General features: G+C 58.3%; 2 protein-coding genes across 2 annotated transcripts; one reads left to right on the top strand and one right to left on the bottom strand.

Annotated features, from left to right (window-relative positions):
- The first annotated feature begins 3799 nt into the window (after positions 1-3799).
- Positions 3800-5879, top strand: LOC128978262 (la-related protein 6-like). Its single transcript, XM_054396073.1, has 3 exons — positions 3800-3951; positions 4209-4419; positions 4959-5879. Exons 1-3 carry the CDS (start codon positions 3800-3802, stop codon positions 5877-5879), a joined length of 1284 nt encoding a protein of 427 aa, XP_054252048.1.
- Positions 5880-10882: 5003 nt separating this feature from the next.
- Positions 10883-16983, bottom strand: DUS3L (dihydrouridine synthase 3 like). Its single transcript, XM_054396253.1, has 12 exons — positions 16918-16983; positions 15709-16284; positions 15035-15076; positions 14776-14928; positions 14570-14686; positions 14161-14226; positions 13963-14073; positions 13353-13449; positions 12782-12857; positions 11788-11976; positions 11571-11699; positions 10883-10955 (listed from the first exon to the last, which is right to left on the bottom strand). The coding sequence occupies exons 1-12, from the start codon at positions 16966-16968 to the stop codon at positions 10883-10885; spliced, it is 1680 nt and encodes a 559-aa protein (XP_054252228.1). The 5' UTR covers positions 16969-16983.
- Positions 16984-21186: the final 4203 nt, after the last annotated feature.

Here is a 21186-nt window from a genome sequence, read left to right as displayed (position 1 = left end):
GCAGCAGTGGAGTGAATGTGCCTGGTTAGCAGGGGCTGCACTCCTCTCCAGCCTGAGCCAGGTGGGCAAAGGAGGCTTTTTTTTTTTTTACTATTTTATTTCAGGGAAGGTGGTTTGAGTTCCTTCCCCACTTTCTCAGACTTCACTGTGATACAAACCTGAACCAAGCAGTGCCCAAGAAGAAAGAAAAACACCTGAGCCTCCTCCAGCCCCTCCAGGCAGCTTGTCCTGGCTCTCACCCTGCCAAATCATTTGTACCAGGGGGCACAGGACAGGCTCTTGTACCCAGCTGGGGAGGGGGCTCCAGGCTGCACATCCACCTGCTCCCAGCAGACTAGGGCAGCTGTGTTGTCTGGGAGTGACACCAGTGTGCTGCAGGTGACATCCATGTGTGGGGGAGTGACACCTTTGTGTCTGGGAGTGACACCTGTGTGCTCCAGGTGACATCCATGTGTCTGGGAGTGACACCTTTGTGTCTGAGAGTGACACCTGTGTGCTCCAGGTGACATCCATGTGTCTGAGAGTGACACCTTTGTGTCTGAGAGTGACACCTGTGTGCTCCAGGTGACAGCTGTGTGTCTGGGAGTGACATCTGTGTGCTCCAGGTGACATCCCTGTGTCTGGGAGTGACACCTTTGTGCCTGGGAGTGACATCTGTGTATCTGAGGGTGACATCTGTGTGCTCCAGGTGACATCCCTGTGTCTGGGAGTGACACCTTTGTGCCTGGGAGTGACATCTGTGTATCTGAGGGTGATACCTGTGTGCTCCAGGTGACATCCATGTGTCTGGGAGTGACACCTTTGTGTCTGGGAGTGACACCTGTGTGCTCCAGGAGTGACACCTCTGTGCTTTGGGGCTCCATGCCCACAGTTCCCACCTGCTCCAGTGTCTCCCAGCCTGGTGTTCCATCCACAAAAGCTCCCAGGACACTGTCAGGCCAACTCCAGATACCAAAGGACTCTGAGGAAGCAGCACCTGGCCACATTGCCCTCTGATGCCCATGGCTGCCCATGGGCCATCCCCACCTTCACCAGGGTACCCAGGCAGAGGGCAGCTGGTCCTGTGTCCTGGGATCTGTAAAATCCTGGCTCAGTATCCTGCTAAAATGCTGTAGGTGGCAGCAGCTGCCCACGGGGCTGTACCTGGAGCCAGGGTATGACTGCAGTGCCTTAGGGTGGGCAAGGTGCCCACTTCCCCCCAGCTCCAGGCAGGCCAGCACAGCTCAGGCTCTGAGGAAGCAGCAGGGAGAGGCTGTCGCAGGCCTGGCTGAGCCCAGGGTGGCATTTCCCTGGCTATCAGCTCACCCTCTCCCACAGCCTCCTGGCAGTGGTGGTGACTCCTTTGAGGCTGAGCTGGTGGAGCTTCTGCCCTGGCTGGGTTTGATCTCCATGCCCTGTGGGGTCTGGGCTGAGGTGGCCTCTGGGGCAGAGGAAGAGGGGGGGGGTGGGAACTGCAAAAACAAAGCCCTGGGGCAGAGATGTCTCTGTGAATAAAGGCTGGGGCAGAAGTAGCTTTGATTGTTCTCCTGCTGTCTGATGATGCAGTATTTGGGGTGAGCTTCTCCAGGGGTCTCCTGGGCATTTGCAGATTAGAGAATCTGCTGTCCCAAGGCATGGGAGACCCCTTCCAAATGGTACTGAGGGAGCTGGGACACTTCCATGTAGCTAAAGGCAAGTCAAAAGCCTCTGTGTGTGTGTGTGTAGTGGCACCTCCTGCCCCCTTCCTGCCCTGTGATGCTGTCTGTCAGGGCCATGTCTGTCTGTCAATGTCTCCTATCCAGGCAGCAGGAGCCAAGTGAGGAAGCTGGAGCTGGATTTTGCTGTAAATAACCACCATGAGTCCTCCCTGGGGCACAGCCCATGCTTCACACCCTGCTGCCCCCAACCAAACCCAACTGAGCAACCAAGTCTTAACCTCCCCTGCTCCCACCCAGTGCGAGATGAACTTCAGTTGCTGCCTTGGCTGCTCCCCTGCAGCTGCTGCCAGCCCACCCTGGCCACCTTCTGCTCACCATGGAGATGCTCTGGAGCTCTGCAGCAGCCTGAGAGGAGCCTGGATAAGCACCAAGCACCCACCCCCCGCCCCAATTCCTCCATGTGCACACAGCTCCCAGCTACACCTGAACAGCAATAAACGTGTCCCTGATGCTCAGGCCTGCACCCCACTTGTTGTGGTCCCTTTTCTTCTCTCAGGAGGTCAGGTGGATGCTGCAGCTTCAGGGTCAGGGGCAGGATCTGCCCAGGACACTCCAGTTCAAGAGGTCATGGCCAAGGGGCTGCAGGAAGGCAGAAGCAGCACAGAGAGTGGGCAGTTTGTTAGGAGTAAAAATGCTCCTTCCCAGGCTCACAGCCCCAGGGCTCTCAGCCTGTCCTCCTCACAGAGCTGCTCCAGGCCCCTCAGCAGCTTTGGAGCCTCTGCTGGACTCTCTCCAGCAGTTCCCTGTCCGTCTGGAGCTGGGGAGCCCAGAGCTGGAGCCAGTACTGCAGATGTGGCCTCAGTAGGGCAGAGCAGAGGGGCTTGAATCTCCTGAACCTCCCTTGGCCTGCTGCCCACAGGAGCCCACTGGGCTCATCCCAGTACTTTCCTTCCCTCCCACCACACAGTTCCCAAACAGCAGAGAAAGATGGGAGGTGGCAGGGGGTGGGGATGGCCAGGGGGGTGACAGCAACCCCAGGGAAACCAGCAGAGTTCAACCCTCCAGAGGCAGTTTGGCACAGTCCCTGTGACCCACCCCGGGAGGATGAGCCAAAGCTGGACAATGTGGCCCAGTCTGGGGACCCACCAGGAGCAGCCCTGCATGGCTGGGGTGAGGTTTTGGGGCAGGGGACAGCTACAGAGCTGCCACCAGGGCCCAGCCTGCCCAGAGGAGATGCTGCCAGGGTTGGACTTGATGATCCTAAAGGTATTCAACCCACACAATTTCTTGATTCTATCCTTCAAGCCATGGGGCTGAGTTTCACCCCAAACCTCCTTCCCCATCTCCCAATCAAGCTTCTGCCCCACAGCCTCAGCCCCTCTCAAGGGGCTCATGCCCTGCCCTGGGCTTCACTCCATTCTTGGGGTTCTGCTGCTGCCTTTCATTGGAGTGTGAGATCCTTCTGCAGGAAGAACAACCTTTGCCTGTCACCTTGGCAGCACCAGGAGCCCAAGCAGTGCCCTGGGCTAAACCCTCCCTCCCCTGTGCCTGTCCCTATGCAAGAACAGAGACACTGAGGCACAGACCAAGAGGCCTCCTGGCAGCAGTTCACTGTCCCATGAGGTACCACAGGGTACAGATACTGGTACTGGTGGTAGGGGTACTGCTGCCCCTGACTGGTGGCTACCCCAAGGGCTCAGCTGGGACCATTTAACCCCCAGACTGGTTTCACCTGGTGGGGTGGGTGGGGGCAAGCCCACAACCACCCAGTGAAGCTCTTTCTGGGTGGCTGCTCTTATAAACCAGCAGCCTGCCTGGCTCTAGGGCCTTTTGCCTTCCTTTTTTCTTTCTTTTTTTTTTTTTTTTCTTTTTTTCCTTTTTTTCCTCTTTCTTTCTCCCTTTTTGCCCTCCCTTCCACCCCCCCACTTTGTCTTGTGGGAGCCTTAGTCTGGAGGTGGGGAAGCTTAGAGCCTGCTCTTGCAGATCTCCAGGATGTAGAGTCAGACTTTTTCACCTTCCCAGCAGGTAAGGTCACAGCTCTAAGCCACATCCACTGCTCCATCCCTGGAGCTGGGTGCTGCAGCCCAGAGCAGGGCTCTGCCCCGGGGGCTGGCTGTGGTCACAAAGTGTCCCAGCAACGTCTTTCTTCTGTGTCGCGAAGGATGACGTCGCAAAGCTCTCAGGTGGCCTTAGGGCTTCCTTCCCAGCCCAGCTGCAGCAGCCCTGTGTCCTCCGTCCCGGCGCTGCACCTCCTCCCGGCACGGAGCTGTCCGCTCGCCCTGCTCAGCCGCGACAGCCGCCGGAGCTTCAGCGGGTACGTGGCTGCCGCCGGGGGCTGGGGGCCGGGCCCTGGCCGTTGTCCCCAGGGGAAAGTGTCCCGTGTCTGAGACGGGTTCTGCGTCGTGGTCTGGCACCGGCGCTGCCGGGCTCGCAGGGTGCAGGCTGCTGTTGCTTCCCTGTAAGCCAGGGCAAAGCTGATGGCCCTGGGTCTCCTCAGTGTCTGCACTGCTGGGTCTCAAACCACCTCCCAGGGGCCCCCAGCTGACAGCTGTGTCCCTGCTGCTCTGCCAGGAGCTTTGGTGATGGCAGCAATGCTGTAGGAGCTGATGCTGGGGGCAGCAAATACTCCACCACTGACCTGCAGCTGGTCCAGAAGATTGTGTCCCAGGTGGAGTTCTACCTCTCTGATGAAAACCTGGCCAAGGATGCTTTCCTCCTGAAGCATGTCCAGAAGAACAAGATGGGATTTGTCAGCATCAAGTTGCTGACATCCTTCAAGAAGGTAGGGAGCCAGCAGTGCTAGCTGGCTGGGGTGGGAAGTGGTTCTCCAGGTGTCTGGGTGTGCTCTGGCCCTCTGGGGGGATGCATGGGGAGGTCCAGGCTCTGCTCAGGCTGTCTATGTCCTGCTGAAGTGCTGGTGGTGCAGTGCTGGGCTCTACTCTCTGCCTTTGATGGGCTGCAGCACTTCTCAAGCAGGGAGGGTGCTTGGGGAAAGGGTTAACAAGTCCACAAAGCAGCCTCAGGGCTGCGTTTCCCCTGCTCTGCCCACGGCCCCTCAGGGCTACTTTGGGAGTGCTTCATCCTGCCACCAAAGCCCTGCAGGGAAGCACTGCTGGGTCCTGTGATGTACAGAGAAGCTCCACGGTGTCCAAGGGGCAACGGGGACCTTCTCCAGCCAACCCCAGAGACTCTCATAAGGAGGGAGGATGTTGCCTTGCCATGATTCCAGGTTGCTGGGTCGCAGCCTGCCTGGGTGGTGGGTTTAGGGTGGTCCGTGCCTGGGGAGGCTCATGGGGACACCGTGGCCCTTCTCTCCGGCAGGTGAAGTACCTGACGCGGGACTGGCGCCTGACGCTCTACGCCCTCCGCTTCTCGGAGCTGCTGGAGGTGAACGAGGCAGGCACCAAAGTCAGGCGCCGCATCCCCGTCCCCGAGTCGCTGCTGAGCGTCCCCCCCAGCAAACTGCTGCTGGCCTGGGACCTGCTGCCCCAGGAGCAGGGCTTGCTGCCGCTGTTCCAGAGGAGATTCCTGGAGACCATCACCAGGGTGTTCACCCCCTTCGGCCCCATCGCCTCCATCCGCATCCTGCGGCCGGGCCGCAAGCCGCCCTCCGACGTGCGGAAGTTGTCGCAGCGCTTCCCGGAGCTGCTGAGCAAATGCTGCGCTCTGGTGGAGTACGAGAGCCTGGAGAGCGCCCGCAGAGCCTTGGAGGACCTCGGCCCCCACAGCTACCCGGGCGGGCAGAGCATCCGAGTGGTCCAGCTCTGCGGGAAGGGCTTCAAGAAGAAACCTGGAGCCGAGAGGGCGATGCCGGAGGAGGAGCGGCTGGGCTGGAAGATGCCGGCAGCAGGCAGGACCTGCGCCTATGACAGCAGCGAGTCCCTGCTCTGCAGCTCCCTGGCGTCAGACAGTGCCCTGCAGCTGTCACCCCCCATCCTGAGCAAGGACCCCCCAGCACCTACCTGGCCTGGCGATGATTTCAAGCCCAGCAGCTCCGCTGGATCTCTCTTCACCAGCAAAGCCTTCCCTCCGCTCTGGCCGGGCTTGGGCAGCTCCAGCGCTGAGAGCGGCTGCGGATGGGGCAGCGTCTGGGCCCCGTGGAGCAGCAGCTCCCCTCTCGATGCCAAACCTTCCCCTGGCAAACCGCCAGCAGTGAAGCTGGCACCCGAGCCCGTCGGCCTCGACGGCACCAAGGGCTTCTACAGCAGCTTCGGGAGAGGAGGGCTTCTCCTGAGGCGCTGAGGCTCCTTTACGGCTGGGTTTGAGGATATTTTTGTGTTGTCTTTTTTTTTTTTTTGTTTTCCTCATTTTCTTGAGCAGAATAATTCTCTGTGGCCCTGAGAGCTGGGGGTGGTGGTGGTGCAGCTGCTCCGGGAACAGGACTGTTTCGAGGCAAGGCTGATGCTCAGGGCAGGGCAGCCGGGAGCTGCACCGCATCCTGCAGGCGGCAGGGGAGCCGCAGATGCCCGGGGGGGCCAGAGTGGTTCCCACCGCCCCAACAATGTCACTGGGACTGTCCTAAGGAAGGGACTGAGCCCCACGACCCCTGGCGCTGGGGCGCTGCCCCGACACTCACCCTGCAGCTGCTGCAGCCGGAGCCGGAACGCTGCGGCTGCTTCCCTAAGGATCCGGTGGCTTGCACCGACCCCAGGGTGTGGAGCTGGGCTGGGATATGGCCAATAAAGAGATGAAGCTCCCAGGCACCTTCCTTCTCGCCGGGTAGGGTTTTGTTTCTTCTTCCCCCCCCGCGCCGTTGTTGGTGTTGGGGCTGCCCGAGGTGCAGCTGGAACAGGGGAGGAGGATCCTCATGGGGCCTACAGCTCCCTCCCTGGCCGTTGCTGGGGGGATCTGGGGCTCTATGGCTGCGGAAGGGAGGCAGAGTGAGGCTGTGGAGATGAGTGTGGTGGGAACCAAGGGTGGGCAGGGCTGTGGGGAGGCTTGGAAGGGTTTGCAGCCACCCCTGTCCCTGCTGGGGGTGTCAAAGGGGCCAGGGGGGTCCCCACCCCTCCATTGCCTGCCCCAATGGCTGCAAGTGACTTGGCCCTGGTGAGGCTGGGTGCCAGTTGGGGTTTACCAGCCCTGCTCTGGGGCTCAGCAGGGCTTTGGCACTTCTGAGGAGCCCTTTGCTGGTGCCCTCCCTCCCCCCCCCCACCCAAGTTCCCTCCCCTCCCAGCAGATGCAGAGCAGTGCTGCAGGAACAACTTTTAATGGAGAGAAGAGGAGAAAAGGTACAAACAAAACTGCCCAGGCCCTACCCCTCACACCCACCCTTTAACTTCCATCTCTATCCCAACATTCCCATGTCTCTAATTCCTCCTTTCTGCCCCTGGGGTGTTCCCCAGAGTTCTGTGCTTCCTGGGGGGCTGTGGTGAAGATCTGTGCCTCTTCTTCCTCCTCTTCTTCTGCTTTTCTGACGCTTCAGGTTGGGATGGTGGCAGTTCCCTCTCCACATCCTTCCTCACCACCTGGGGCTCCTGCCTGAGGGGCTCCAATCTTTCAAGGCTCAGGATGTCCTCAATGAGCCAGCTGGGGGTGTCCAGCTGGTCAGGCAGCAGCAGTGAGGTGAGGTCACAGCCAGGGGTGGCTGCACTGCTGTCACCAGGGTCCCCCCCAGGCATCTGGTCACTCTTGGGACCACCCTGGCTCACCCCCACCTCATCCAGCAACCAGTCAAAAAACTTGGCTGCCTCCTTATCAAGTAGCATCTCCTCAAGGTAGCTGTCCAGGGCCCCAGGGGCTTCTTGGTCACAGGGGACAGGGGCTGGGCTGGGGAGCACCTCCCAGCCCAGAGGGAGGTTGCTGCTGTGGTGTGTCCCCAAGGAGATGGCAGAGCTCAGCTGAGCAGGGTGCCCCTGCACAGGCTCAGAGCCAGGGATGGATGTTGGCAGCCCTGGGGGTGCTGGGACCATCACTGTCCCCTCTCCTTCCATGCTACCAATGCTGTCAGGCATGGAGCTGCTAAGGAGGTTGTCAGGACTGATCCCTGCCTTGTCCAGGAAGTCACTAAGGAGCACAAAGTCTTCCTTGAGAAGCATCTCCTCAGGCACCTCAGTCATGCTTGCTGTGTCCCTAGGCAGTGGTTGGTGGGGTGCAGCAGAGGAGCTGGGGCTGAGGGTCCTCTGGCAGGACTCTGGGGTCTCCCAGGAGCTCCTCTCAGGATTGCCTCTGTCCCTCCCTGCTCTGTGCCATTGTGATGTGGATGTTGCCATAAAGTCATGGAACCACAGAGTCACAGAGGTGGTGTGGTTGGAAGAGACCTCCAAGATCATCCAGTCCAGTCCTGAACCCAGCACTGCCTGGGCACCACCAGCCCATGGCCCTCAGCACCACAGCTCCATGGCTTTAACTCCCTTCAGGGGTGGAGACTCCACCCCTGCCCTGGGCAGCCTGGGCCAGGCCTTGGCAACCCCTTTTGGGGTAGAAATTGTTCCTTCTGTCCAACCTAAATCTCCCCTGGGGCAACTTGAGGCCATTGCCTCTCATCCTGTCTCTTGAGCTGGGTTGGTGTCTGGGGTTAGGAGTTGAGGGCAGAGGCTCTGGGCTCCCCCGTTCAGGAGAGGAGCAGCTGCTGGGGAGAGTCCAGTGGAGGCTATGAGGGTGCTGAGGGGCTTGGAGCATCTCTCTGAGGAGAAAGGCTGAGACCCTAATGTCCCTTGGGACAACCTCAGGCCATTTTCTCTTCTCCTATCTCTTATAACTTAGGAGAAGAGCCCAACACTGCCCCCCTATTCCCCCCCCCCCATCCAATTTATCCAGGAGAATATTGTTGGAAATGGTGTTGAAGGCTTTTGTTGAGGCAGACACATCCCCAGCCTCCCCTGCATCCATCCATCCATCCATCCCCAGCCTCCCCTGCATCCATCCATCCCCAGCCTGCCTTCCATCCCTCCCCATCCATCTTTCCAACCCCTGAGAGGGTACCCTTGGCACAGCACAGCAGGAGCTCAGGTAGGAGCTGCCTGCCATGACCCTCCCCCCACTGGCTGCATGTCCTGGGCTTGCTGCTGCCCCCCACCCTCCCTCCCCTTCCCCCCAGACACAGAGCAGTGCTGCAGAATCAGCTTTTAATGGGAAGAAAAGAGGAAAAGCACAAAGCAAACAACTCCAAGAGAGGTTCCCATGCTTCTAATCCCCTCCTTGCTGCCTCTGTGGTGTCTTCTCCTTGCTGGGCTCTACTTCTGCTGCTGCTCTCTGCCCCCTCTGGCTGGCACAGAGGTAGGATTACTGCCAGAGTTCTCTGCTGGCTTGGGGGCTGTGCCCCTGCTGCTGCTTCTCTGCCCCTGGAGGCTGGGACTGTGGCACTTCCCTCTCCACATCTGCCCTCAGCTCCTGGGGCTCCTGCTCCAGAGGCTCTAACTTCTGACGGCTCAGGAGCTCATCAAGGAGCCACTCCAGGTAGAAGTCATCCATCTCCTGCCCCCCTGAGGCCACAGGGGCTTGCTCACAGGGGGCAGCAGATGGCTTGGGGGGCACCTCACAGCCTTGAGAGGTGGTGGTGGTGCTGCTGGCTGTCCCCAAGGAGCTGGCAGTGCCAGAGCTGCTCCCCTGGGCAGGGCTCCCCTGCACAAGCCCAGAGCAGGGCAGGGATCTTGGCAGCTCTGTGCACTTTGGAGCCTTCACTCTCCTCTTTTTCTGGGGTTCCTGGCTTTGCAGTTGGCTCTGGGGAGTCAGAGGGACTGCCCAGGCTGAGAGGTCCCCCCGGCCCCCAGCACCCCTCTGGGCAAAGGCTGGCACAGGAGGGGCAGCATGGCTGAGCATGGAGATGGCCACTGGAGGCTGGATGGTGGCCACAGCAGGCAGGAGGGTCATGACCCACTGCAGCTGGCAGAAGCAGAGTGCAGAGCTGTACCCACATGGAGCCACCTGCAGACCTGTGTGGGGGAGAAGGAGCCATGCTGGCTGGGGGCACCCTCCAGGGCCAGCCCCAATGGCCAACAGCCCCCAGGCTTGTGCCAGGCTCGTGGGGAGCTGGGGGCCAGGACAGTCACCAAGGGGTGAGCTGCTGTGGCAGGGCACAGGGCTGCAGGGCAGGGAGGAGCTGTGCTGCCAGGAGGTGAAGCTGGAGAGATGGCAGCAGGGAAACTCTCTGGGCATTGGGTACCAGGGCAGACAGCACCCAGATGTGGGGGGCAGAGATGCTGGCCCAGGCTTGCTGCCTGGCATGGGGAAGGTGCCAGGGCTGGGGGTGCCAGAGCAGACAGGGGCAGGGGGGGCCCATACCTGCTGGTGGAGCCTGTGGTGCCACCCTGACTGGTGGTGCCTGGGGGCACTGCAGTGCCACCCTGACTGGTGGCGCCTGTGGTGCCACCTCCAGCGGGAATGCCCCCACTGCAGGGAAGGGCTGCTGGTGCCCAGGCAGTGGGCACAGGTTGACTGCACCTGAAAGAGAGGAGCCACAGCTGGGGGTCACCTCTGCTCTTGTCCCCAGGAGCACTGCCAGGCTGCAGGGCTTGGGGTGGGTTTGTACCATGGAGGCAGAGGGTTTGTGGCACCCCAGAAGCCTGAGGGAGCTGCTGTGGTGGCTTCACCATCCTCCACTCTGTCTGTCTGGGGCTCCCCCAGCAGGCAATATAGAGGCTGCTCTGTTCCAGCCCATTGTGAGGTGGATGCTGTCACAGCAGGATGGATCCATGGCCTCACACAACCCTTCTTGGGACCTCCAAGATCACCCAGCCCAGCCCTGAACCCAGCACTGCCAGGGCAGCACCAGCTCATGACCCTCAGCACCACATCTGCACAGCTCTGAAACCCCTCCAGGGATGGAGACTCCACCACTGCCCTGGGCCAGGCCTTGACAACCCTCCTGGGGCAGAAATTGTTCTTCATGTCCAACCTAAACCTCCCCTGGGGCAACCTGAGGCACTTGCTCCAAGGGGGGGTTGGACAAGATGACCTTTGAGGGTCCTGATCCCTTCTGTGACATCCTGGCAGGAGCCAAGACCTCCTGCTCTGGACTGTGTGTGGTGGGGAGGAGCTGGGAACAACTCCTGCCCTGAGCTGGAGGCCAAAGCTCAGTCCTGGCCTGCATCCTGTCCCTGCACAGATCACTCTCTGGCTGTGAGCCTGCAGCCAGCTGCTGTGGAAGGTGTGGCAGGGACCAAGGGTGTGGGGGTGAAGGCAACCACAGCCTTAAAACCATCAAACTTTATTTCCTCTGGGGTGCCACTGAGCAGCTCCTGGACACATCCCATCCCTAAAGCCTCCTCTTGACTTGCTGCCATGGCCTGAGCAGGGCCTGAGCAGCTCTATCTGTAGGAATTTGCTTTGTGTTTAGGCAAGAAGGTGAAGTCGGTAGGAACTGGTCCCAGAAGCAGTTCACTAGAGAAAGAAAAGAACAAACCCAACATCAAAACCAAAATCCCAGGAGAGAGGTTTGTGTTCAGTACACCTGGGACTGGATGATCTCCAGAGGTCCCCTTCCAACCCCCAACCATGCTGGGATTTGGTGAAACTGCTGGGAAGGTGTCATGGAGAACAGGGCTGGGGAGGAGCAGCTGAGGGACCTGGGGGTTTTAGTCTGGAGAAGAGGCTGAGGGAGACCTCATTGCTCCCTGCAAGTCCCTGAGAGGAGGCTGCAGTGAGGTGGGGGTTGGTTTCTTCTCCCTAGGATCAGGTGATAGAAGGAGAGGAAAGGGCCTGAAATTGTGCCAGGGGAGGGGTAGGTTGGAGAGAAGGAAAGTTTTGTTTGCTGCAAGGGTGGTCAGGGATTGGAGGAGGCTGCCCAGGGAGGTGGTGGAGTCCCCAGCCCTGGAGGTGCTCAAGAAACCTGTGGCCATGCTGGGGTTGGGTTGGTGTTGGACCTCTGAGGGCTTCTCCAACCCAACCAATTCTCTGTACCCCTCCTTGGGAGGCTGCATGCAGGCTCAGTGAATCTGTGGGGCTCTTGCCATGTCCCTTTCCCAGCAACTTCAATCCATTGCAAGGCTTTCTGACCTTATTTTGATCCAATCCTCCACATTCTGGCTGGCCATCAGTGTCTCCAGGTAGTCCCTCCCCAGGTAGTAAGGTGGTCGCTCGTTGATCTTCTGAGGCAGCTGCTCCAACAAACCAACTGGGATGTACCTGCAAGGGAATGCAGGAGGAGGCTCTGCTGCAGCCCCAGCACTGCAGCCTTGCTCTGTCACAGCTCCTCTCAGCCAGCAAGAGTCACCTGCACAGGAAGGAGAGCCACTCCAGCAGGAACTTCCTGGTCTTCTCCACTCCCTGAGTGTCTGAGCCCCAGTGCTCAAGGCCATAGTTGGTGAAGTCTTTGAGGATGTCAAACCTCTGGCTGGAGGAGATGTCCCAATGTCTCTGCTCCTTAATTTCAGTGAAAAGCCAGGGTTTGATGAGTGCCCCTCTGCAACCACAAAACAGCTGCACTGTGACTCCAGAAGAAGAAGGGACCAGGCTCTATTCAACAGGACAAAGGGCAGTGGACACAAACTGGAACCCAGGAAGCTCTACCTCAACAGGAGGAGAAACTTCTTTGCTGTCAGGTGGTAGAGCCCTGGAGCAGGCTGCCCAGAGAGGGAGTCTCCTTCTCTAGAGACTTTCAAGCCCCACCTGGATGTTTCTGTGTGACCTGCCCTGGATGATGCTGCTCTGGCAGGGGGGTTGGACTGGATGATCTCTGGAGATCCTTTCCAACTCCTACCATTCCATGATTCCCATGACTGATGCTCCTGAAGATGCCAACTAATTTAAGAGGCTCCCCAGCCCTTACTTACCAACCAGTGCTGCTTGAAGTTTTGTTTTGAGGCTCCACTAGGAAGCTGCTCTTAGCTCCTATGACACCAACTGCTTTAAACTGAGTCTCAAAGAGTATCACAGAGTGGGTTGGGTTGGAAGGGACCTTGAAGATCATCCAGTTCCAACCCCCTGCCATGGGCAGGGACACCTCCCACCAGCCCAGCTTGCTGAAGGCCTCATTCAACATGGCCTTGAACACACCTCCAGGGAGGAAGCATTCACAACCTCCCTGGGCAGCCTGTGCTGGTGTCTGCCCAAGACACAGTCAGATCAAGATGAAGCTTCTCATGTTGGGGGTTTATTTAGGGTTGGTTTGTTTGTTTCAAATCCCTTTTTTTTTTTTTTTTTTTTTTTTTTTTTTTTACTCTTGCCCTGACAGAGCTGAGAAAAGAGAGGGAAACTCAGGCACTTGCCTTGCAATCATAATTCCTGCGACCCCCATCTGCATGGCTCGATTAGCATCTTCGTAAGACAAAATATCTCCGTTCCCTGGCCAGAAGGAAGGGAGAAGCCAGAGGTCAAAGTGATGCATGAGGGCAAGTCAAAATGAGTTAAAGCAGGCCTGGGATAAAAATTCAAAGTGGACACAGTGTCCCAAGAGGCTCTGGAGCTCCTCTTTCAATCCTCCCAGGGTTGTTTCTGAGGGAAGTGAAGACTTTCTCCTCTCCCGCCCTCCCAGCTCCTACCCTGAAAACTGCCTGTGCCATTGTGCCCAAGGCCCTGTGCTGACAGCACACCTGCCCTGCTGGAAACCAAGTGGTTTGTGCCCAGCCTGCACCTTCCCCTCCTGTGCTCAGTGCTCATCACACCCATCCCCAAGCACAGAGGCAGTGTTGGGCTGCAAAGGAGCTGCAAGGCTACCCCCAACCCTTCCCCTGGGCTGAACATCCATCCTTGGGAGCCTGGGGTTTGTCTTTTGAAGAGTTCCTTAAGTCAAACAGGAGACACCTGCAGTCCCTGGGGCAAAGCAAGAGCAACACCTACCAAAGAGAGGCATGGGGCTTGCTGCTCTGGCACATTCAGCAATGTACTCCCAGTCTGCACTCCTGGTGTACCGCTGCTCCCTGGAGCGGCCATGGAGCTGGGCAGGAGAAGTCACAGTGAGGAGGAAGAAGCAGAACAGGAGCACTGGAGGGAGGTCCTACAGCATCCTGGCCTAGATGAGCAATAGTGGGACTAGCAGGAGCAGAGCAGGGATTGTCCCCCTGGACTCAGCACTGGGGAGGTCACATTTTGAGTACTGGGTTCAGTTTTGGGCTGCTCACTCCAAGAAGGGCATGGAGGAGCTGGAGCAGGGACAGAGAGGGACAACAAAGCTGGGGAAGGATCTGGAGGACAGGGTTGAGGAGGAGCAGCTGAGACAGCTGGGCGTGTTCAGCCTGGAGAAAAGGAGGCTGAGAGGTGGCTCAGGAGCACCTAGGAAAATCCTCTCTGCACCTGAATTTTTCTCTGGTGATAACAGAAAACACTAAAACACAGAACACAGCTGGTCAAAGGTCTCCTAAAGAGCTGCTCAGCTGTGGGGGAGGGAGAGGGGATGATGCTCCAGGCCGACATGCAGAGCAGAGCTGTCCAGACAGCAGCACCTCAGTACCGTGACCATGGCCGCTCCCCATTCCCGGATCCTGGGGATGATTTTGTGAGCCACATTGACCTTCTCCTGCACCCCTGTCCGTATCTTCACAGTCAGTGGGACATCCAGCACCTGCAGCAAAGGGAGAGGGAGGCCAGGCTGAGGCAGGAGTGGCTCCATCAGCTCATCTCTCACTGCCTGGCAGGTTCTCTGACTCACCGAGTTCATCCCTCGGACGATCTGCTCAAACTTGTTGGCTCTGGTCATGAGGGCACAGCCTCCTCCCTGCCAGACAAAAAGTGGCACAGTCAAAGACTTTTGGCTTCCTTGCAGAGCAGAGAGCCTCCTCAGAGCTGCTCAACAGCAGCTCTCTACTCAGGAGATGCAGGTAAGACTTGGGAGCACACCAGGAGAGAAAAAGGGCTGCAGAAAAAGAGCTTCAACAATAAAATGCCCCAAGAGAGCTTCCCCCTCCCAACTTCTTCTTGCTGCCAGGTAGAGACAGCAAACCACTGCCTGCTGAAGCTTAGTGCCCATAAATGACCTGGGAGCTCTGGATCAGACTGGCAGGAGCTGAGCAGGCTGAAGCAAAGGAGGAAGCCAAACAGGCTGCAGGACACCTCCTTACCTTCTTGTAGACCAGGTCAATAGGACACCCGACGTTGATGTCCACAAAGTCCACTTCAATTGTCTGGTTCAGGAGCTCTGCACACTTGGTCATGGTGTCTGGAAAGGCTCCCTCCAGCTACCAAAGGAGGGACAGGCTGCATGAGATGAAGCAGCAGCTGCCTCTCCCCAGGGGCTGAGCTTGGCTGTCAAGCTGAGAGCTCTCACCTGCACCCCAAAGACGTCCTCGGAGTGATGCCTTTTGAGGAGAGCCCACTCGGAGGCCTGGCCCTGCAGCAGGTTGGTGCACACAGCCATCTCTCCACAGGTGACATCAGCCCCAAAGCCTTTGCATATCCTTCGGAAAGGGAGGTTCCCACACTTGGAAGGGGCAGCACAGAGAGGGTTGGCTCAGGAGATTTGCTTCCTGCCCGAGGCGGCAGCAGCCAAATCGTTTTGGCAAAGGGGAGGAGAATTATCTACCCACCGTGGTCAGGGGAGCCAGGTAGAGCTTGCCTTGGATTTCCAGCTGGAAAACAAGGATGGAGGAGCACGTTAAAGAGCTGAACCAGCAGTGGTTAAGCAGGAGGATACTCCAGCTGGCAGTTTTATTCCTTTGCATTGGGTAAAACCCAAGGGGGGAAGCCAGGAAATTGCCAGCTGAGAGCCTCAACTACCCCAAGAGGAGCAGCACCTGGACTGAAGAACCAGAAACTCACTGCTCCATTGCTGTTCACTGCTCAGCTTGGAGAAAACTCAAAGCAGGTACAGATATCAAGGGGTGGAGCTGGCTAATGGATGCAAGGATGGAGGTGAGGAGGAGGAGAGGAAGGAGGCAATGCTCTCAACACGAACCAGCCAGCCCCAGCCTTGGCTCTGCTCACAGGGCACTCCCACACTCACTGACAGCTCAGCTCCAACCCTCCTTCATGTGCCTGCATGTGGCTGTATCTCCTCTTGGTCCTCACCCCTCCAAGGACACCACCACAGCCCCACAACTTCACCTTCCTGCATCCTTCCCCTCATGACACCAATATGGTCCCCAGGCAGCTCTGTCCTCTGCCTGCCTCTCATCCAGCCCAAGCCTCTGCTGCTTTCCCAAGCACAACCTCAACCACTCAACAGGTTCACAAGGGACAGCAGCATCAACCAAACCCTCACCTTCCTCTTCTCACAGGACCTCAGCTTTATTACATCTTCATCTGTCACTGGGCCTATTGTTTTGATGGAGGAGACCTCTTCACCGCCTGCAGGGTCAGGACTCTGCAAGCCACCTGGGTTGGGCTCTTCTCCCTGCTCTGGTAGCACAGGGCACTGGAGACCATCACCCAGGGGTGCTGTGCAGTTGGACACCTCTTGCCCTTCCACAGAGCTCCCTGTGGCTTTGCCTCCCTTCTTGCCACCACCATGGGGCTTGGCCAGAGCACGGAGATACTCCTCAGCCTTCCTGAAGCTAAACCTCCTCTTGCGCAGCTGGTGCTGGAGATCCTTGGAGAGGTTGTTCCTCACCAGCGACCTCCCCTCCCACTGCTTGGCCAGGTCGGTGTTGATCAGGTTCTGGTAGCCATGGCCCAGGTGGGCCTGGGCAAAGCGACAGGTGACCCCATAAGTGCACTTGCCAAAGGTCTGGAAGAGCACACAGCTGCTGCCCAGGTCTGCTGGCTTTGTGGCCATGTAGGCACCGACGTCGTGGAGGAAGCGGCAGCGAGGGCCGAAGGAGCACTTCTCTGCACACCCCTGCAAGTGGTGAAGAAGGGGTTAAAGGCTCTGCCCCCTGCCTGCCTGGGCACACCTGCACCTTCCAGCACAAGTCAGGTCAGCTTGGTTCTGCCCGGCCCAGAGAAGAGGCAGAGCTCCGCTGAGCGCTCATCGCTCCCTGGGTGCTCCAGGAAATGATCCCAGGAGTGTGCTGCAGAGGGGCAGCCACACAAACACTGAGGAGGCATTTTAGTCCTTCTCCTTCAGGCAATCACTGAATCCCAGCATGGTAGGGATGGAAGGGACCTCTAGAGATCATCCAACCCAACCCCCTGCTAAAGCAGGGCACCCGCAGCAGCTTGCCCAGCATCACGATGGCCAGGTGGGGTTGGAAGCTCTCCTCAGGATACTCCACAACCTCTTCTCCAGGCTCAGAAGCCCCAGGAAGCTGATGCTTCACTTGTCCCTCTCAGCTCATGCTGCTTCACCCTCTCACAGCCACCAACAGAGGTGGTTTTGACCCTGGCACACCCCCTCCTGCTGTGAGTTTGCCCCGGTGAGGCTCCATCTGCCATGTGCTTTCCTGGACTTAAAAGTAAGTGCAGCCCTAGAGCAGGAGGAGCCCCCAGTGCCCACCCTAAAAGAGATCAGCCCCCCCCCATCATGCCCTACCTGTGTTACCGATGGGCACAGCCTGCTCTGCTCATAGTGGTTGGGTTTCATACAGGGCCTGCTCTTGTTCTGCCCCCGGGCTCGCTTCCGCTCCACAGGCTCCTTCTCCCCAGGCTCCTTCTCCCCAGGCTCCTTCTCCCCAGGCTCCTTCTCCTCTGCTCCAGCATCCTCTTGGCTCTCCCCATCTTCGACGAGGTCCTCCAACCTCACCCGTTTGGCTGGGGGCTCGCTCTGGCAGCTGCTGACCTCCTCTTCTTCCTTCTCCTTGACCTCTTGCTCCTTCTCCTTTTCACCCTCAGCATCTGCTTGGCCATCAGGCTCACCCCTGGCACGCAGGTAGGTGTGGAACTGCTCCTTGGTGACGAGGAACCTTTGGAGACACAGCACCTGTGTGACCCCCCCCGTGATGGCTGGAGCAGGTACCAGGGCAGAGGGGGCTGCTGGGGGGATGGCAGGGCAGAGGACCAGGGCAGATGAGGGGATGCAGCAATCGGGCCCAAGCTGGGAAGGTGGTTATGGAGAGGTCAAACACATACCTGGGTTGGTTATAGAGGCCCCGGGGACATACCGGGGGCAGTTATGGAGGAGCTGGGCACGTACCGGGGACAGTTCTGAAAGTCCAAGCGTCATGGAGGGGCCAGATTCGTACCGTGGGGGTTATGGAGGCCCCCAGACGTGTAACGGCGGGATGGGGGGGCAGGCACGTACCGGGCGTGGAGGTTTTACGGAGGTCCCTGGCACAGGGATGGTTATGGCGGGGCCTGGGCACGTACCGGGGGCGGTTAAGGTGGGGCTTATGGAGACCCTGGGCACGTACCGGGGGTCACAGAGGGGCAAGGAGGGCCGGGCAGCCCTGGCCCGCACTCACCGGGCGCGGACCGGCGCTACCCCTGCTGCCACCACCGGAGCCGCCATGCTGCCGCACGCGGCGATGACGCAAGGCCGGGGCGGGATCACGTGACAGGCGCGAGCCCGGGCCGGTGGGGGGGGGTGGGGGGGTGGGGGTGGAGTGGGTATAAAAGGCTCGGCCGCGGCCTGGCCGCTTCACAGCGGCGGGTGGTAGGGCTGGAGCTAGATGGGGTGGTTCGCCGCCGGAGCCTGCGGGGCTCTGCGGACCTCCGCTGGCCCTCCGTTGGCCCTTGAGCTCGCCAGGCTTGTTTTGGGAGCGCAACAGTCCTGCTCCGGGGAGTGCCTGAGCTCAGGGATGCTTGAGGACTTCCCCCCCCCCCCCCCGCCGTGTTGGGGCTGTCTGAGTGGGGTGAGGGTGCTGGTGTCATTCTTTGCTGTGGCTGTTCAGGGCTTCTTTTGGGGCACCTCCTGGGAGGGATTCAGGATTAACAGGGACTAACAGCAGCAGCTGCCCCAGGACTGCTTTTGAGCAGAAGCAGAGCTGGCTTGAGGGGGAAGGGAAATAAAACCTCCATAGGCTTCTGCCTGATGAGTTCTGAGAGGGTCTGTTGATACTGGGGAGAGGGTCTGGCTCCTCTGCCTCTCCTCAGCTGTCATCTGGAGAAGATGCAGCTCTCTGCAAATATGCAGGGCACTTGGTGTGGGCTTTTGACACGTTTGGGGTTTTATTTCAGCAATAAATGGCAGGGCTGGGTTGCTCTGCCTGTGCTGAAGGGATTGAGCCATCTCCTGCTGCCACAGAGCTGTAAATCTGCCTGGGAGCTGGCCCAAGGGCAGAATGTTGTTGCAATTCCACTGGCAAGAAGATTTTTCCATACTACCCTTTGGAAAGGTTTTCAAGCTCATCCCAGCTGAGGCACAGGAAGGTTTTGCCCTTTCCATCGCTGGTGGCCCATGGGAAGAACTGGTACAGCCTGGTACAGCCCTCCTTGCAGCTGTCTGTGTGCCTTTGTGCCTCCTTCCCCCTGTGGGCATGCTGCAGGGTGGATGGTGGGGCCATGAGACAAGGCTACCTTGTCTGTGAGGGCTGGGGGTGTCCTCTGACATCAACTGTGGCCAGCAGGAAGCTGGATCCACATCCAAGGAGCTGCCACACATCCCTGATGGCTGCCTTGAGGCTGTCCTCCTGATGCCCATGAGACTGGCTGGAGTGTAAAGTCTGCCCTTGTGTTTGCTCTGGGGGTGGGAGGCCAGGCTGCAAACACACTTGGCCTGCCACATGTGGGGTGTTTGCCATGGGATGGAACACACAGACCCCTGCTCCCCTCCTCTGTAGCCACCACCTCTTCCCCATGTGTCTGGGACGCTGGTTTCAGCTGGTCCATAGTCCCAGAAAGAGCCAGAGCCTTGCCTGTGATCTCAGCCCATGCCTGGTGTGTGTGGGCTTCCAGCAAGAAAGGTCTTGCAGCAAAGGGGTTTGGTGTCTCATGGGGTGTGACGTGTTCAGAGCTCTCCTGGATGAGGTTTTCCTTTCCAGCTTAGCCCTTCCCAGCCCTTCCTTTGCACTCTGTCATCTGCACAGCTTTGTCCTTTGACTCACTCTTGGCCTGGGCTACCATAGAGGGTGAGAAATAGCTGCCCAAATGGAGCCAGACCTGTGCTCCATCTTCTTTCCTCTCCTCCCCCCACCCTGCCTGAGCTGTATCTGAGAACCTTGCCAGGCTCTTTTAGCTGAATAAAACAAAACAAAGAAATGACCTCTTTGTTTCCATGAGTCCAATGAAGGAGGCTGGAGAGGCATTTTCCGCCCTGCAGTGTGCTAAAGGATGGATGTGAGGGGAGTCTGAGATTGAGACTGGATGTTAGAAAGAAATTCTTGAGAGTGAGGGAGGGGAGACACTGGCACAGGATGCCCAGGGAGGTTGTGGATGTCTCATCCCTGGAGGTGTTCAAGGCCAGGCTGGATGAGGCCTTGAGCAACCTGGGCTGGTGGGAGGTGTCCCTGCCCATGGCAGGGGGAGGTTGGAACTGGATGCTCTGGAGGGTCCCTTCCAACCCAAACAGCTTTCTGGATCTGTGCAGGTACCAACAGGAGGAGGCAGAGGGTTACTCATGGGCTTGGCCTTTAGGGGCTGCTAGAAGCTGGTGCAGAAGCTGTGCTTGTGGTGTAGGGGAGTTGTGGTGGTGCTGAGCTTGGCTGAGGCCATGCAGGAGTTCTGTGTGCATGTGGGACAGGGGAAATGTGTGCATGTGGGACTTCAGTTTTGGTGTTTTTCTGTTGCTTTCCTGCAGTTCTCTCCAGCTGCTCCATCAGAAATGTCTTTGGGGAACAGCTGGGAGCCCCATGGGGGTTGTTTTGGGGTTGTTTTCTTTTGCCATTGCCAAGGGTGTGCAGGTTGGATGGTCAAGCCAGGCTGCTGTGAGAAGAGCTTTTGGTTGATGGGGTGTTAATTAGTTTTGAAGTGAAATATGAGGAATGCAAAATACTATTTTAAGCTTCAGCTTGGCTGAGGGAAGGAAGGAAGGAAACGAGGCCCTGGGGATTCATGAAATGATTTCACTGATGTGTTTTGAGGGGCAATAAGCCTGAAGTCAGAGTGCTTTTGACTCACTCTGCTCAGCTGAGGTCACAGACTTTTGCATCTAATCCCTTCTTAGGGCACTGCCTCAGCAGCTTGATGAGGTTGTGCCTCAGGCAAACTTCCCAAAGATCCCAGCAAAGGGTCTGGGAGCGGAGCAGGAAACCCCTGGGTGCCTCTTGGGCACTGAATGGGAGCCAGCTGCAGGCTGCATGTCCTGCCCAAGGTGCTGAGCAGCTTGACGATGCTCATCCATGGTTGCTAAAGGATGGATGTAAAGGGAGTCAGGGAATCTGAGACTGGAGATTAGGAGGAAATTCTTTAGGGTGAGGGTGGGGAGACACTGGAACAGGTTTTGGATACCCAGGCTGGAGGAGGCTTTGAGCAACCCTGGCTGGTGGGAGGTGTCCCTGCCCATGGTGGGGGAACTGGATGATCTTGAAGGTCCCTTCCAACCCAAACAGCTCTCTGGATCTGTGCTAGGGACAGAGAGGTGCTGCTCTTGGCTGCTTTAGCTTCCTCATCCCTTGCTGTAGTCAGGTTGTGCTGGGGTTGGAAGCGGGGCCAGGGGGAGCCTGCCTTGCAGCTGCCTGAGCTGGACGCCTCCCGTGGGTGAGAGCAGAGCTTGGATCACCAGAGCTGTCTCTTCCACATCCTCCAGCAGCACTAAAGCAGCTTTGAAGAAAATTCATCCCCAAGAACTCACTGGGAAAGGCCAAGTTAGGAAAGGAGGAAAGGTTGGTTACAGGAAAGTGTGAGAGAGAGATACAGAGGGAGAGCTAAGTCAGATAAAGTTCAGCTACTCCCAGGTCCAAGCTAAACAAGGCAATGGCATTGATGG

This window comes from Indicator indicator, chromosome 36, assembly GCF_027791375.1.
Source record: "Indicator indicator isolate 239-I01 chromosome 36, UM_Iind_1.1, whole genome shotgun sequence".
Classification (NCBI taxonomy): domain Eukaryota; kingdom Metazoa; phylum Chordata; class Aves; order Piciformes; family Indicatoridae; genus Indicator; species Indicator indicator.
Note: the sequence above shows the minus strand (reverse complement) of the source record. Positions and strands in the feature narration are given on the sequence as shown.